This window comes from Haliotis asinina, chromosome 12 (assembly GCF_037392515.1).
Source record: "Haliotis asinina isolate JCU_RB_2024 chromosome 12, JCU_Hal_asi_v2, whole genome shotgun sequence".
Lineage (NCBI taxonomy): Eukaryota > Metazoa > Mollusca > Gastropoda > Lepetellida > Haliotidae > Haliotis > Haliotis asinina.
In genome coordinates, this window is record NC_090291.1 from 7,452,004 (window position 1) to 7,469,739 (window position 17,736).

The 17,736-nt window shown below is 41.7% G+C and overlaps 1 protein-coding gene across 1 annotated transcript; it reads left to right on the top strand.

The window, feature by feature from the left end:
* Window positions 1-1,392: 1,392 nt before the first annotated feature.
* On the top strand, window positions 1,393-9,163 carry LOC137258863 (15-hydroxyprostaglandin dehydrogenase [NAD(+)]-like). The gene is made up of 7 exons (XM_067796559.1): window positions 1,393-1,485; window positions 4,339-4,462; window positions 5,387-5,499; window positions 6,031-6,127; window positions 6,367-6,443; window positions 6,805-6,941; window positions 8,922-9,163. Exons 1-7 carry the CDS (start codon window positions 1,393-1,395, stop codon window positions 9,028-9,030), a joined length of 750 nt encoding a protein of 249 aa, XP_067652660.1. The 3' UTR covers window positions 9,031-9,163.
* Window positions 9,164-17,736: the final 8,573 nt, after the last annotated feature.

Sequence of the window (17,736 nt, forward strand, 5' to 3'; positions counted from 1 at the left end):
TCAGTCAGATTGGAGTTGATGCTGGAAAGAACACTGTTACAATAGTCGAGCCTGGATGTTACTAGAGTTCGAACAAGGGTTGCTGCAGAAGTCAAGTACTGTCGACCTTGTCACAGTAATATTTGCCCAAAACTACCTCATGCTATGTATATTGAAGCGACATATTCCTTTAAACACTGAATCAAACATACGACTTTATCATCGATATGTTTCATGTCGTAATATACAGTATAATGAATCTGCCACACAAACACACTGAACTGACCGGCAAAAGAAAGTATACAAGATTTTCAAGAGGTCGTCAGTCATAGCGGAGAGGGGAGACGAACAGGCTTTTGACAGTAATGTTTTTCGTCACCGTGAGTCTAATCTTGAAATTTTGATAGCGGGATGTAGCGCATTTGCAGTAAGCATCAAACCAGTGTTCATTCTTCTCAGTGTCACGCTGCTTGCCATTCTGCAAAGGGTTTGCTGTGAACATGTCGTACTACTGTTTCTCTTCAATCTATTTTTGCATAACTGCAACTGAAGGTTCTTGCAAAGTTGGCGTGTGACGACCACATATGACCCTCTCACGTTCAACTACCTGTGGTGATCTTTTTCAAACTGCATGTGTAAGCTCTCTGCACGCTAACTTTCATAAACTTAGTGCATATGAAACTCTGACAGCAGCACCAGATCCTGGTTTGTTTAATTTACCACTTCCTCGTTTTATTATAGACGCGTGCGTGAATTTCACTGCAGGTGTCAAACTGCTGCGTTGAGGTGACATGTTTCAGCGTATTATTTACTTGCATAATATTCATAATCTGAGAAAAGGTAACTTTTGAAATACTTTCTTTTGCCGGTCAGTTGAGATAATGATAATGCTACGTGTACACGACAGGAAATCCGTACATCATACAGCTGCTTTGCTTATTTGCTCTCCCCCCGATTTAATCAAGTGGTGATTAAATCTGGCGCCCAGCGTTGGGGCTGAGCTCCTTCATATTAAATCTGAGCTCAGTGAGTCTCAGCAGCTTGCTATGCGGCACGTGACGTGCCATCTGCTGACGGGGAAGTATGCATGTAGCAGGTCAGGGAGTCATCCTACAGGTGACATCCTTACCTTGTCAGCTTGCTGACGGGGTTAACCTCTTAAGTCACGTGGACAAGGTGCCCGACTTCGAATCTAAAGGTTCGAACCCCAAAACGAGACTGGGAAATATTAACGGTACTACATGTCTACATTGGTTTATCAGTAATACATGTTTCGGTTGCGTGTTTCTTTATCGGCGACTTCCCCAAGCGTCCGCTCAGCAATCAGAAACCCCACCTTTGCACAGACCTTCACGTATTTCACAACCAGAAGGTGTCGCTAACATAAAAGTGACGTCGCACCACAGCAACACGATGAAAGTCAGCGGGAGGATCGCGTTGGTTACGGGGGCCGCACAAGGCCTAGGGAAGGCGTTTGCAGAGGCCTTGTTGGAGAACGGTGCTAAGGTATTGTAAAGGGATGTGTATCACTTCCTTATCTCATCAGTATGTCACTCAGCAGGAATTATATCGATCCTGTGATCCTTGTCCCTAAACTGACATTGACCTAGATCAGTTGTACAGGTGCTGATATATCAGATACCCTATTAATACGAGTGGCGAAACACTGACAAGATATGGCATGCTTCATACATTTACCTCATACAGAACAACATTTACCTCATACAGAACATCGACATTTACATCATACAGAACATCGACATTAACCTCTTACAGAACATCAACATCGACATTTACCTAATACAGAACATCAACATTTATCTCTACAGAACATCAATCTTTCCCTCACACAAAACATTGACATTTGCCTCATTCAGAACATCGATATTTACCTCATACAGAACATCGACATTTACCTCATACAGAACATCGACATTTACCGCATGCAGAACATTGATATTTGCCTCATACAGAACATCGATATTTACCTGATACAGAACATCGCCCTTTTACCTCATGCAGAACGACATTTACCGCATTCAGAACATTAATATTTACCTCACACAGAAAAATGGATATTAGCTAAAACAAAACATCGCCATTTACCTCTTGCAGAACATCAACATTTACTTCATACAGAATATCGATCTGTATCTCATGCAGAACATTTGTATTTGCCTCATACAGAACACTGATATTTACCTCAAACAGTACATTAAAATATACTCATACAGAACATCGATATTTACACTCATGCAGAACATCGATGGTAACCATCATACAGAACATTGAATTACTCTTACACAAAACGTCGATATTAACAATCTTATAGAACATTGACATACGCTCAAACAGGGCATCGATATTTACAGTTATTCAGAGCATCGATATACACAGTACACACAGTCATGCAGAACATATTTATGTTCAGTATTTATATTGAAGTACATGAACTATATATATTTATTTCACTGATATTCTGAAACGGGTAAAGTCAAGGTAGTAGGGTTGGACAATAATCACATGCTTGGATTCAGGTCAGGAACTGAAGCTACTTTTGTTATCTGGTGTGTTGACAGAGTGTGCCCAGTTGTTAACATTCCTGCGTAGCGGAGTATGTGATAGTGCTGTGTACACAGTCAGGGTAGACGACTAAACGATCCACCATTATGTACCCATTTTAACCGACCGAGATCGCGTTCTGCAGAGCTATCATAGTGCTGGGAACAAAACAAATGAAAGAGTGTGAGAGCTCCTCAACCTTGGGCTACATTCCCTCTATAGCGCGACCTACATGTGTGTTTGGTGCAGCTGGACTCTACTGGAATAGTATCTTAATGGTCAATTGATGTCTTTTCAGCCTCAGTTTATATCATGCTTTCTTCAGACTTGATTGATATCGTACTCTCTTCAGACAGGGTTGATATCGTACTCTCTTCAGTCGTGGTTGATGTCGTACTCTCTTCAGACAGGGTTGATATCGTACTCTCTTCAGACGTGGTTGATATCGTACTCTCTTCAGACGTGGTTGAAATCGTGCTCTCTTCAGAGACTTGGTTGACATCATGCTCTCTTCAGACTTGGTTGATATCTTGCTCTCTTCAGACTTGATTAATATCGCGCTCTCTTCAGATTTACCTGATATTGTGTTCTTATCAGATTCGTCTCCGTGCTCTCTTTAGACCCGGTTGTTATCCTGCTTTCTTCATACATAGGTGATGTGGTACGCTCTTCAGACTCGTCCTAGAAAGAGTCAGTTGATACTTTTCTTAAAGATTCATGATTTATATAACGACGCCAAGTGTGATAGTTTCACTCAGCATGTCATGTGTGATAAGCGCTATCAAAATTAACATATTTAAAGTTCATGTAATCATCGGTAAATCATTTAGCTGCCTACCTCGGTTCCATTCATACATTTGCCACAGAAATAATTATCGTCCTTTTTCCTGACTAGAATGAGAATACAAGGCAACCAATGTTTGGGGTTTGTAGGTAAATTAAACATTCACGATTTTCAGGATATATACCAAGATGGCAAACACTTTCCAGATTTGAAACTGTATAGTCTGTTATTTCTATGGAAAAATGACGTTGTGTTGAGGAGAGCACGAGCACTCATCAGTGAATGTTCGTGATAAAAGTACGGTAAGTCATCATTGCAATGTGTGGTACGGATCTTTTATCATCAGCTTGTGCATACGGTCTGTACACCTGATGGGTTAAAAAGGAAACTTAGAGCCTCGAACATGGGCACATATACCCTCTACCGTGTGCAGATCATTAATCTGATGGACGCGGGGTCGGTTTTGAATAACTTAACCAATTTGCAGGAGGCAACTTGTAGCTATGAGTCACAAGCAAACAACCAACAGACTAGATGTCGACTTGTAGGATCTTGTGTTTCTACGTTTGCTCATATGAACACTTGTCTCGCATCTGCGAGTGTTTGTAACGGGTGAGACACGAAGGGAATTATATGCTTTCTTTTTGCGAACACCTAGCATCGTCTCCGTCTATAAGACATATGACAGGAGCTGTAGTAATAAACATTTGGATTTAAAAAAAGATAATTACAGACGTTCTGTTAATGTTAGCAGGCTGAAAACAATTGCCCAAACAAGGTGAACGTAAGGTCCGAAACTGTGATCAGCATATAAAACACTCCCTCCAATAACTGTTTATTTCTGTCACATAAAGAGGCTTATACTTTATTTTGCCCGGGAACACGGAATAGTATAACTGTCTCTGTTTTTCACAGTGATTGCTTTTGATTATGAAAATGGTTTTGTTGCTGCTATTGACAATCACAAACTACAATGCTTTTATGTATGTTGTTATTTATTCTGATTTATGAAGGTTCTAATTTCTGATGTCAACGCGGAGGCGGGGGAAGCGACGTTGAAAGCCTTTCAAGAGAAGTATGGCGAAAACAACGTGATGTTTGTGAGAGCCGACGTTACGTCACAAGCCCAGATGGAAGGTAGAAAGAGAATGTTTGTGAAAGCGCCAGAAACGTTAATGGTGCACAGACCCTTACTTCGACTTAGGGAATATCTTCTTAGGTTTACAGTAATTCTTGACAAATCTGCTGATGTCTGGATGTATTTTCACAAAGGATGGTGTTAATCTAAAGCGTTGTAGCAAGTGCAGTATTGTTAAAGTGTTAAATTTGTTAAAGGTTTTACTTTGGATTCTGTCCGCTGGATGTGTATGTGATGTTTGTCGTCTACATCGCAATGTCCTCTCCACGTCCACATCTTTCACATCCATATCTTTCACACGTGCACATCTATGTCCTCTCCACGTCCACATTCATGTCCTCTCCAGGTCCACATTCATGTTCTCTCCAGGTCCACATTCATTCCTCTCCACGTCCACATTCATGTTCTCTCCACGTCCACATTCATGTCCTCTCCACGTCCACATTCATTCCTCTCCACGTCCACATTCATGTTCTCTCCACGTCCACATTCATGTCCTCTCCACGTCCACATTCATGTCCTCTCCACGTCCACATTCATGTTCTCTCCACGTCCACATTCATGTCCTCTCCACGTCCACATTCATGTCCTCTCCACGTCCACATTCATGTTCTCTCCACGTCCACATTCATGTCCTCTCCACGTCCACATTCATGTCCTCTCCACGTCCACATTCATGTTCTCTCCACGTCCACATTCATGTCCTCTCCACGTCCACATTCATGTCCTCTCCACGTCCACATTCATGTCCTCTCCACGTCCACATTCATGTTCTCTCCACGTCCACATTCATGTCCTCTCCACGTCCACATTCATGTTCTCTCCACGTCCACATCTATGTCCTCTCCACGTCCACATTCATCTCCTCTCCACGTCCACATTCATGTTCTCTCCACGTCCACATTCATGTCCTCGTGTTTCAGCTGTCTTCCAACAGGTTCATGAAAGGTTCGGTGGGCTGGACATCATGTCGAACAACGCTGGGATCGTTGGCGAGGCTAGGGAAGCTTGGGAGAAGACCGTTGATGTCAACTTGGTCAGTTAGTCCACTTATCTTGATTCTTATAGACAGTGCAACAGCTTTCATGATTATCTATATGGATCATCATTCATATCAGGTATTCACTTAGTACGGGTAATATTTGGTACTGTCATGATCGCATGTTTTGCGTCGCATTGCTATATGTACCTTGAGCAAAGAAGACATTGCTGGTGTACCGGAACGTGTTACACACTGTATTCCCTTTTTCGGATTGAACCATAATCCCGAGTGGAGTCCAAGTGCATAATCAGGGTTGTGGTAAAAGACATACATATTTACACTGGCATTAGCATACATAGGGATATTCAAGTGCGTCAGATTCATCCGTACTTTAGTTCTGTTGCCCTGGTCCACAGACCGACGTGTCTGACAGTTTGACCATCGATGTGGGCATAACGGCACATGAACGTTGACGGTTACTGTGAAGTTTAGACCCTGACCTGAACCTGGACGTAGACACTTCATCTGAATCAGCTTGGGACCACCAGACGCTGTGAGCTGTACGATAACGATGGCGTGTTTCAGAAAGGCGTGATCCGAGGGACGAACCTCGCCCTGGATCTGATGCGCCAGGACAAAGGGGGCCGTGGGGGAGTTATCGTCAACACGGCGTCCATAGCAGGTGAGCTAACTCAGTGCTCTCCGTATCCCGTGATGTAACTGTTGGATGTTGTCCCATTGCCAGTGATGCTTGACAAAAGCAGCGGTACGCCTTGCTCCCTCTCCATGACTAAAGGATATAACAATAGATGCGAGAGGTCGATATGACATACAATGCTTACATAAGCCCACGACGATGAAAGACGATTTGTTACGTGAGAACGCAGGACTAAAGAATGTCACGTGCTTCTGTTTGTGCAGGTTTGATGCCCGTTCCCGGTGGTGAAATTTACGCTGCCACTAAACACGGAGTCATCGGCTTCTCCAGGAGTTGGGCTGTGAGTATCCACCAGACAGGGTTGGCTACATTACATTGTACATAGAACGCGGCTGTCTCGAACTGTTGTAAAATATTTAAAAGTCATTACCTGTCACCAAACCACTCTGCCTCAGAGCTTCATTTAGTCTCAGAAATACAACAAACTCGTTCAGAAATATGCATCTCCAAATAAACACAAATCTACAGTTCTAGACATAAACTGGATTCAAATGTGATATGTTCTCCCTGATCCTGAGTAGAGGCATTTTCAAACATAATTATTGTATGTTCTAAAGAAGAGATATTGGCTCAACTGAAACAATCCGAACATGAAGTTGACTCTATGTGCCCCAAATATTAGGGCATGCTGAATGTTTCAGAAAAATCCTCTGTGTGTTGACAATGGAGTGCGCGTGAATGCGTTATGTCCTTCCTTTAGCGCTACAGCCATGATGCCACGTGCTGATTCAGCTGACGGAGAAGTCGGCAAATATATTGAAGAACACGGAGTGATGTCGTAAGTGTCGTTGAGTCCATCTCATGTTCGCACAATCAGGAGAGTTTACCAGTTTATCCGGGCTATTCCAAGGCACGAAACTCCCTAATATTTTCGCCACACCACAAGGCTGGCTAGATGTAAAACTTGCCAGCCCTGACCAAAAGTGACCTGCCTTCATATACATGTCTAAATTTTAATCTGGCAATCCGTGCTGAAAGTATTTCAATCGCTGCCTTATTCATCCTCCTCATTCGACATATTCGACACCACAGTTTTGTGGTGCTTCATCATCTCGGCTTCTCTCGTTCAGCAGAACCATGGGAACGTGAGGACACAAAAAGTGTCCTGAATGTGAAAAGAATTAAAATGTCAAGGTTGTCGACACTAACTCAAAAACAATAAATTTTGACACTTATCAGCTACAGAGAACATGAAGGTTTCATTCACCAAACGTGATTCAGAAAGTATACTATCCAAAAAAAGAAACGCATAGGCCAGAAAATGTTGTATTTTTATTTTCAAGCATATATAACTCGTCCGCAAATAGACTTTAGTGCATGATTTTTGCACCCGTTTACAAGAAGGTCTATACAACCAAATGGATACATTTAGACTAAGGAGACGTTGATCGCGATGGTGAAGGCGTAGTTCCGGTTTCGGGTCTCTTGGCTCTCAGACCAGTTCCTTTCGACCTGTTCTGTGCTGTTTGATCGGATCGCCTCCGAAGTCAGGGCACCCGGGCTGCTCTCAGCCGAGGCAGCATGATCACACAAATATAGTACCCGGATGTACCGATCGTCGGCTGCAGTGGTAACTCGAGGTCTGTCCGAACGGGGACGGCCATTTGTTATACCTGCTTTGTTTCAGCGATTTGATATCTTGCTCGGACTAACATTCAGACGCCTGGCAACAGAAGATTGGTAATCTCCAGCGTGCATCCTTTCAATGGCGCTGTTCCGTGTCGCAGAGTCAAGATGTGACGTAGTGATTTGACCTTGAAAGTCCTTCAAAACAGTTCATGCTCTTTGCTGCACAATTTCAAGTGGAAGAGGATTTCTGCTGCGTTTTGGCGATGCCTTTTCAATTCTTGGAAGAAATCTCGTCAAAATCAACATTTTTCGGTAAAATCGATTTTCTACTTGTGCAATTGTGTAAAATCATGTTATCAACGCTTCTGTTACATATTTTGACGATTGTTTTAACACAATAGGTAATGAGTAGCGTTTGAAAAATACAAATCGCCTATGCGTTTCTTTATGGGGATAGTATATTACTATTTTGACGCTCCTTTGATAAGACGGGTGGCCCAGACCTCTCTGAAAGTCCAGGCACGTTGCAAGCCAATATTTTCGTGTAAGCCCAATAAGTTGCCAAGTTTTGTATTCAGATCGTATTGAGTGCTTGCCAACCCTCCCAACAACAATCATGTGTTCGCTCGGGATTTTTTTAATGGTAGCTACGCTGTGCTTCCATTTTAAACCCCAGACATCAGTGAGTGTGGGTTTGAATCCCAGTTCAGTTGTGCGTCTAAGTTTGCCTGCACCTTATACATCTCTATGATTTCCTCCAAGTGATAAAACGACTTAGGTCTGACACTATGTGCTGTTTCCTCAGAAGGTGTCTGAGTTTCGCGTATTTAATATAATCCTTTAATATAATCATAAGACGAGAGTTTCCGATGACGTCACTGATTGTTACCCTTAGGTATACAGTGTAGGTCTCCGTTATGACGGATAATGACGTTATGACGGATAATGACGTTATGACGGATACCACAAACAGTCTCAGCCGTAACAGAGTATCTGACGTCACTATGTTTCTTTTTACATAATGTCTAACGCCTTCGTGGTATCTTGATTGGACGGTCCTCCCGCCATTTGAATGTGACTGATACCTACTGTAGTCTAATATGTTGAATGGGTTGCGGTAATATATTGTAACGGAATCTACCAGACTGGATAATCCTGGGTTGACAAACGATTCTCTGAATGGTTGCAGCCCGGAGTATGTGGCCGAAGGCTTCATGGACCTGGTACAGGATGACTCCAAGAATGGTGCTGTGTTGAAAATGGTGCAGAAATTGGGGAAAGTTTACGTGGAATATTAGAACAGCAAAGGGAGTTCTAATACGTTTCTTGCCATTTTCATACAAGGCATGTAATATGTAGAAGAAAGGTCGATGTATTCTATGTTGCGTTTTATTTATGTTCTCTGCGTTAATAAACCAAGTTAACAACTTCAGCTCTTATCTTGCAAACTCATTCATTAGAATCTTATCGCTGAAAGTCTATTTCCAGAGTGTGTTATACGCCTAATTTATGTCCTGGAACGGGATGAAGAAATTTCCTGAGCAGAGAGCAAAGATCACGGAACTCATTACATACTTATTTGTAAAAATACTTTAGTGAATGCATTGAGTGTAAGGCCGTCTTCAAGAGTATCCCCTTTGTGAAGGCGGGTCTGCTTATGTGGAAGGAAATCCCGGAGTGAGGCAGGTCTCAAACGTTCACCACCCTGGTGAAACCCTTAAAACAGGTTTGCAGCTGGCATTGGTAAACAATCTTGATCGGAGGAATCCGGGCCTCGAACCCGCTATCAAGGTTGGAGGTGTCCCCAAGAGACGCAACCATGCAGTATAGCAGCCGTGGCCATTCTAGGCATAGCTGAAAACCTTGGTCTTAACATTGCAAAATATGCGTTTTGATCTGTCATTTGTGACTAAGGACACACGTTGAAATAGAACTGATTATTTGGGGGCAATTTTGGCAAGTGGCCAAAATATCTCCTGCACACACTCCGACACCCATCTTCCCTTGCAAAACAAATTGCAAGATCAAGATCAATAAACGGCATATTCGTTGCATAAAAGATGTTAATTTTCAAGGACTGCAAATTCCCCAAAACACAGAACGAAAGATGAACGGAATATGGTCCAAAACACAATTTCATTAAAGTATGGCAATTACAAGCGCTTTTTGAAGAAATCATACGGAAAAATCTAAGTTGGTGTCTTAGGAGCTTTACAATGTCAATAGCATGTGCTTCCACCACGCGCTGAATGCTACTGAAAGGAATGACATGATCTTAGAACCATGAAGAGATGCAACTTTAAATTTGCGAGTGCTGAACTTTTTTTACTGTGTTTACTTATTAGCCGAACCCCTCTATCAACATAGATTTAAGAAAACCCACGAACTGCTTTAATACTCCAGCTAGTTATATACAGATGTAACCCTCGCCTTGAGGGTGCATTGTGTGGGTTGAGAGCCCCAGCCTAGGGAACACACTTGACAGTGAAATATACATTCATTTCCCTTGCCGCTTCGGGCACGAAAACTAGACTACCTGTTAAGATGTAATGGATTTTCTTTCCTAGGCTATACGACGTGATACTGCAGTGAAAAATTAATTAACAAGTTCGTGCATTTAGTTCCGTGAAACTTGTATACTCTGAATAGGTGTGTTTCCGTTCATCGTTACGACATTAGCTGCTGAGATCTTGTTACAAGAAGCATTATCGTTTAGTTTCAAGTGAATACAAGAAGGGGGCTTGATTTTCAGGTCGCTGCAACATGTCGACTGGTGTTATATTCACCATTCCAGGGTGCTCGACGTTCCATGGTCGAGTTATATTACTCCGTACTGCCGGGGCGGTTTGGCATCATTGCGCGCCCTGTTGCTATCTCGTATCCCGAAACATATGGTGGGCGCTGGCTTCCTGTATTTAAGCTGGCTTACCATCACAATCGATTATGTAACTCACTGCACTGAAGGGAAGAATAAGTTATTGTATGTTTTGAGGTCTGAGATCGATCACTGTCTGATTGTGGTAGCCCAGTGTGGTATCCCATTGGGTAGTGTTCGCTCATCACACTCGTGTTTGATTGTCCAAATGAGGTGACACCCCAACCCCCTCTCCGCATACCCTCCACCACTACCACCATCACCACCCACCACCGCCTGCACTATCATCTCACTCTTATTTAGTTCAGTATAGTATAGTTTAGTTTAAGCATATTTTAATCACAATGTGAAAGGATTGGGGACAAGTTCTTTCAACTTATAAAACTCCTCTCCAAAGATATTTACAATCACTTATTACATCACAAGAAATATTAGAAACAGGGTAAGACTGAAGGATAACAGAGGGAAATATTTTAATACAAAAGGTGTATAGAGAGAGGACTACTGAAATCGTTTAGATTTGCATTTGTATTGATAGACATTTTAAATATAATTTCATTTTTATGACTTGTCAGATCAGCAATGCCTTTAAAAATAACAGATAATGTAATCACAAAACTACTACCACATACGTCTTGAATAGCTTTAAGCATGACATATTTATGTTGATTGTGTAAAGAACATTCTAAGAAATAGTGATGAACATTTTCACACAGGTTCCAAGATGGATCAGTGATTAGCCCTACTCTGTACAGATCGTAACTTAATCTACTAGCTTCGTAACGTAGTTGAGTATGGAAACTGTTAAATTTTCTAATACCGTAGGAAACGTACAGTGGAAATGAGTTATATGATGTTATAATGCTTGATATAAACTTTGATAGTGAAGTACAATCTCTTACATGTGTAGATAAATTGTCCCACAGTCTTATAGTCGATGGGAAGCAGATATTGTTTGAATTTCTTTGATTATATTGATCCTGAAACCCAAGCACTGAAGACTAATTTCTTTAGGTAGACTGGACTTTTGTTGTTTTGAATGTTATAGAGCAAGGGCAATTTTTATGTTCCTCTACGCCTTAATACTGCTTCCAAGCCAGTTTCATAATAAAGTGAATTAAAAGAAAAATATTTGGGAGGACCTGTAATAATTCTCACAGCTTCCATCTGGAGTCGTCCCAATTTTAAACTTAGTTCTTTTCGGCAGCCACCCCAGACGCAACATGTGTACTCAAAGAGAGTAAATATTTAGAAGTGCATTTCTATTAAGAATATACGTACTTAAGTTTCCTCATTGAGTAAATCATTTTAGAGGTTTTGGAAATAATATTAGATGCATGGGAGGACCATTTGCAGTTCGATGAAAGTATTATCCCCAAATGCTTATCATCGTCTACAGATCTAACAATCATATCGTCAAACAGTAACTTAATCGAGCAAATATCATTTTTAAGTTAGAAAAGTACTGATTCTGTCTTATCTGGGTTGAATGATATCAACCACTTGTTTGCCCAGTCGTTTAACCTTCTGAGATTTACTTTTAATGAGGCTTCTGATATGTTAAGATTTCCAGACACCTTGCCTAATGATACGTTATCTGCAAATAGTCTCGTTATGCAGTATAAATCATCAGCAGTATCATTTACATAAACAATGAATAAAAACGGACCCAATATTGATCCCTGTGGGACGCCAGTTTGGAGTAACCTTGATTTATACGGGGCTCCATTACAAAAGACATTTCAATAGCGCTTACATATGTAATCACATAACCACTCACATCTCACTCTTGAGAGAGCTATAGTCTGTAATATAAAATTTAAAATGTCAAATGTCTCTTCACTTTGTCACAAACAAAACACTTTCCTAAAACATATTTACAGGGGACACTGAAAACAAAAAAAACATTGGATTTATTGTTTATTAAACATACATCCTTCTTTGTATTCAAACAGTGTTATATTTACTTCGTATATTCCGTGCACAAGGCCTAGTCGTCTGGACCTGGTGCTTCTAAGTACTGACTGAAAATGAATTAGTGCTGTCAACTAAATGGGATCGCTTGTGAGTTTGTTAAATTATTCTTGTTCTTATCTTTTTGTATGCATATTTATTTGCCATGACGAATAAAGTGATTCAATTGATTTACATTTGTATATGTTGTAACTTAAAGATCAATATTGCCGTAAACGTTTATTGCAAAGATATATTGTTCGTATGTGTATCCTACTGCAAAATAACGATGTGTCGAACTGTCCCCTTGGACCCGACGAGTTCTACACAACGGGGTTTGACTGTAATTTATCCTGAGTTGTAAGAGGGCTTCAACGTCCTTGACATCTGCTTCTCCTACGACGACAGAGACATTAACTGGAAGTTCCAGGCGTGTTAATTTAGAGTCTCACACTGGATCGTGCTCTACCCCTAACATACGACATATGCTTATTGTTGGCAGTCATGAGTGAAGTTTTACACCGCTTACAGGTAATAATCTAACCATGACTGGGGGCGCGAGGACTGGAAATGGAGAAAAGCGCGTTCTACCACAGGTGCGATCGACGTACAATACGCATTGTTGCGTGAGGGCCCGGAATGCGTCTAAAGACGTCTTATGCAACATGACGTCGTCGATAGAACTCTCCTCCTTTATGTAGCGACTGTAAAATACAAATCTGTTCGAGAGTTTCCGTCGTGCAGCAGTATTGGATCTGTTTATTTGGGCTTATACTGAACATACACTGCCTGCAGAACAGAAAACAGGCCTGGGCCCTTTTCCTCAAACGATTGCAGCGCTAATTAAGGTGATCGTAACTCCCATACTTTAACATAGACTTACGATAGACGTCGCTCTACGGTAGCTTTGAGGAACGGGGCCCAGTTCCAAGGTTTCAGTCGTATGTAGTCTGTTGATCTGGTCTTATCCTGAACATGTATACATTGCTTGGGCAGAATGCAGGCGTGTTCCAAGGTTTCAGTCGCATGTAGCCTGTTGATCTGGTCTTATCCTGAACATGTATACATTGCTTGGGCAGAATGCAGGCCTGTTCCGGAGTCAGCACGACGTGTACATTATACTGATTCATTTCATATCACCCAGCCATCGTAATTGCTCAACCCCAAACACAGGAAGCATTTTACTCCCCCGAGATATCGTTTCTAAAGATGCACAGGAAATAAACAACAGACACAGGTACGTTCAACGTCCGCAATCTATTACTGGGGCTACGTTATAAACGAACAGTAGCACACATAGTGTGAGTGTAGTAGGACTGTATTACCAGTAGCCTACATTACGTGAGTGTAGCACAACTGTAGGACCAGTATTCTACATAGCGTGAGTGTAGTTGGACTGTATGACCAGTAGCCTACATGACGTGACTGTAGGAGGAATGTATGACCAGTAGCCTACATGATATGAGTGTAGGAGGACTGTATGACAAGTAGCCTACATGACGTGAGTGTAGTAGGACTGCAGCATCAGTAGCCTACATGATATGAGTGTAGGAGGACTGTATGACGAGTAGCCTACATGACGTGAGTGTATTAGGACTGTGTCGCCAGTAGCCTACATGACATGAGTGTAGTAGGACTGTCGGACCAGTAGCCTATATGGCATGAGAGTAATAGGACTGTATGACCAGCAGCCTACATGGCGTGAGTGTATTAGGACTGTAGGACGAGTCGCCTACATGTGGATGTTCCGCTAGTCTGTTTCACGGTCCAAGAGTCACATTATTTCTCCAACTGCCAAGCCCTCTCTGCAATGCTAGCTGAAACCTTAAATGAAGCAAATCTAGATTTCCACAGGTTCAGGTTCTGAATCTCGGGGCTCCTTGGGGCTCCTTGTCAATTTATATGATTTAGTTTGTTACTATCAAAACTATATATATAGTTTGACAATAACAAACTAACGCATATATAAACCTATATATTTTATTTCAGGCTTTAGCATTGCAGAGACTAAGCATTATTGTAATGTTTCCCAGTAGATACAGCAGCTGTATGAGGCCGCCAGAACTCCATCATGCACACCTCCCATGCCCGACTCCACGATCCCCTTAAACGTGATCCGTGAATCACAGCAGAATGTACGGATCCTGTTACAGGCTGATGTCAGATCTCTCGTGATAACAGATCTTTTGTTGCTGTTCTCGGAGAGTTCATCTCAGTTGATCCCATATGAACGCGGTTTAATTCCTGCGCAGCACGGACCGAGGCACGATCCTTAATAGAGGGTCTCTAAAATGGGTCATTTGATCTAGCTATACTGACGTACAAAAGATAGTAGACATCTGGTATTTTGCAATCCGTTTCAGAAATCAACGTGATTTTTAGTAAAGCAGTGTACATCGTGTACACGCAGCAACATCACCTCAGACACACCGACTTCGATGTTGCAACCTTCGTGTTCCTCTCCCCAAACGCGACTCGGTCTGTGCCGCCATGTAACACACTGTCTACTTTACCTTGGTTGTCTTTAATCTACGTATAACGTGTGCCACATCAGTATGTATAACCAGAAATCTATTATATGGTCTCTGGTATAACATATCATAGTACGTATAACATAGGTTATATCAGTGTAACTCTTTCATCTTCCAACAAACTGATGTCGACATCGTGACAAGCTACTGAGTTAATGGATGTCAACATGTTTGCGTGTATGCCGGTATGGAGAATTCATCTGCCTTATATATTGATACAACACGTACACGACATTGAAGGCAATTCATGCAAGTCCGATAACTTCATACTCTGCTGATTTAATCAGTAACTCAAAGCTGAAGGCTGACATTTTGGGGACATCCATCTTCAGTTGGGGGGCGTTGTCTGTCTGTGTCAGGTTGTGTAATAAGCCTCAACACAAGGGTATTTGCTTGTTTAGCCAATCAAATGTCAATGAATCACTTGAATACATCTATATCTTATTAACTATTTGAACAGCAAACTTCCATGACAAGTTTTAAAGGAAAGCAGTTGCTTAAATCGCTAACTTTGACGGGACAGTATGTTTTTTGTAAAACTAAATCCTCTGATAACGGTTAAACGAAGGACAGATCTTGAATCAGTTTTACAACCGCCAGTTTCTCGTCAAATCTTTCAAACAGGTTTTGGTAGACACGGACATTTCTGCATGGACGCGTGGGGTTTCTGGAGGAGATATCACGAAAGAACATATACAATGTGCTGCAACATGCAATCCCACTGTTGTATCAATAAACGTGTGGCGCATACTTTCACGTCCTTGGGCAGAAAACGCTAGCCACTAGTGTGTTTAGTCTTTGGGTCATGCTTACAACAACATACATTGTGGTCTCTGTTTGAGCAATGTGTGGAAACGTTCAGCTGGCAAATCTGTTGATATCGTCATTTTAACACAGGCGTGGTGTACATTCTCTAGGGGTCAGAGGTCAACGTCAGCGGCTCCTCATATTGAGTTGAATTAATATGTTGGAAGAATGTGTTAAATGGGACCTGTGACATTTGTTCATTCACGACCGATGACACTGAATCGGTAGGTACGTCATGCCTAACTCCCGCACAGTTGACAAATGTTCCGATAGCACTCATCAAATGGTGTTATGTTTAAATGTCGGAATGTCAAAACAAAGGTCCACATAGTTGACCTCACTGCGCCGCTTTATGAGCTGGTGTGTCCATCGCGCCATTGATCGGACATCATCGTGGTTACCATGGACGTCGGTGCTCTTGTTATCAACCACTGGTATGCAATATCCACGTTCTACATCAGAATTGTGTATACTATAGACTGTTCCTTTACATATTCTGCGCATCAGCACCACACGTTATGAATATATATTCATCCTACTGCACAGTGTCTATCTCCATCTGACACTGAGTCTTGTTCATTAACACTTTGCTCAGTGTCTATTTATCACCCTCTTGGATTGTAAATTATATATATCACCATCAGTAGCGTACCTGCCATTAGGCACTTTAGGCTCGTACCTACGTACACTTAGTTCAAGATGTACCATCCAACATGGATGATCTTTGCGTGCCATCACTTGTACTTACCCATGTACACAAAGACAGTAAACACAGACCTTGTCGTTGAGCAATTTGCTGCTCTGAAGTAAGGCGCATGAATTTCATTTAAGACTGGCAACATGCTGACAACAGTGTTTACTCATCAGAATACAGGCTTTCACTTATTGAACCACATAAGTGTGATTTGTTCAAATTGTGTCCATATAGAAAGTAATCAGGAACAAGCATTTTAGTATTCAATATACGTATTCACTACATGCAACACTAGGTATAACAATAGGCTTCAGCCGATTTAACTAGCACTAGGCTATGGTTTGTTTTATCTACATGCATTTAAAGTGTGTACTACCTTCTGTTATCAATCTATCAGTTTATCAATTAAATTTCAGTAATTTCCCTATGAAAATGTATGTTATGGAAATGCCCACAGCCCGCACTAAAAAGTTCAGTTGTGCCTACACTTCTTTGCTTTCCTGGGTACGCCCCTGACCATCTTTGGCTGTATATATCTATCACGATCTATGACAGTACATATTTATTAACTGTCTACATACTTATATGTTGTTCAACATGTCCCACGGTGCTGCGTCTATTTATCAACACTGACTTGCTACATACAGGGCCACATGTTGTTTATGTTCAGTGGTACTGGTGCTTTGTGGCTTGTCTATCTGTTACTTCATCGTCGTCGGGTGAAATTCTATGGCCAACTTTTGTCTTGAAATCGTATTGAATAATTCCTTACAGTCTGGTTCCGAGTTTAGAAAATCTAGACATGAGATTGTACCAGTCCACGACTCAGTCCTGTGCACAATTATAATGGCGTCGTGCTTGTAGACGTGGTCGTAAATCAGGAACGGGGCAGACAGCTGTAATCCACGATAATGCCAGAGTTTGTCCTACCAGGGATACTCTATAACAGGGATTGGTCACTCGCTAGCTTTCCTTACCATTTGTCCTAATTAACGTGTGCCTCGTCATGCTCCACTGCACACGTCGACTTGGTTTGTTCTCATCGCAAATCGGCTGCGCTTAACAGTATTTCAACCAGTTTACTGTCGGAAACTATCGGCATCTCCCGGAGTAATACTCGGTAAATTGGAGTAGGCTCCCCTGA

Bases quoted from the DNA above. Each gene is read 5' to 3' on its own strand.
- LOC137258863 (XM_067796559.1), top strand. From the start codon at position 1,393: ATGAAAGTCAGCGGGAGGATCGCGTTGGTTACGGGGGCCGCACAAGGC. The intron at 1,486-4,338 runs GTATTGTAAAGG...TGATTTATGAAG, and splicing joins TGTTGGAGAACGGTGCTAAG to GTTCTAATTTCTGATGTCAA. The intron at 5,500-6,030 runs GTCAGTTAGTCC...GGCGTGTTTCAG, and splicing joins AGACCGTTGATGTCAACTTG to AAAGGCGTGATCCGAGGGAC.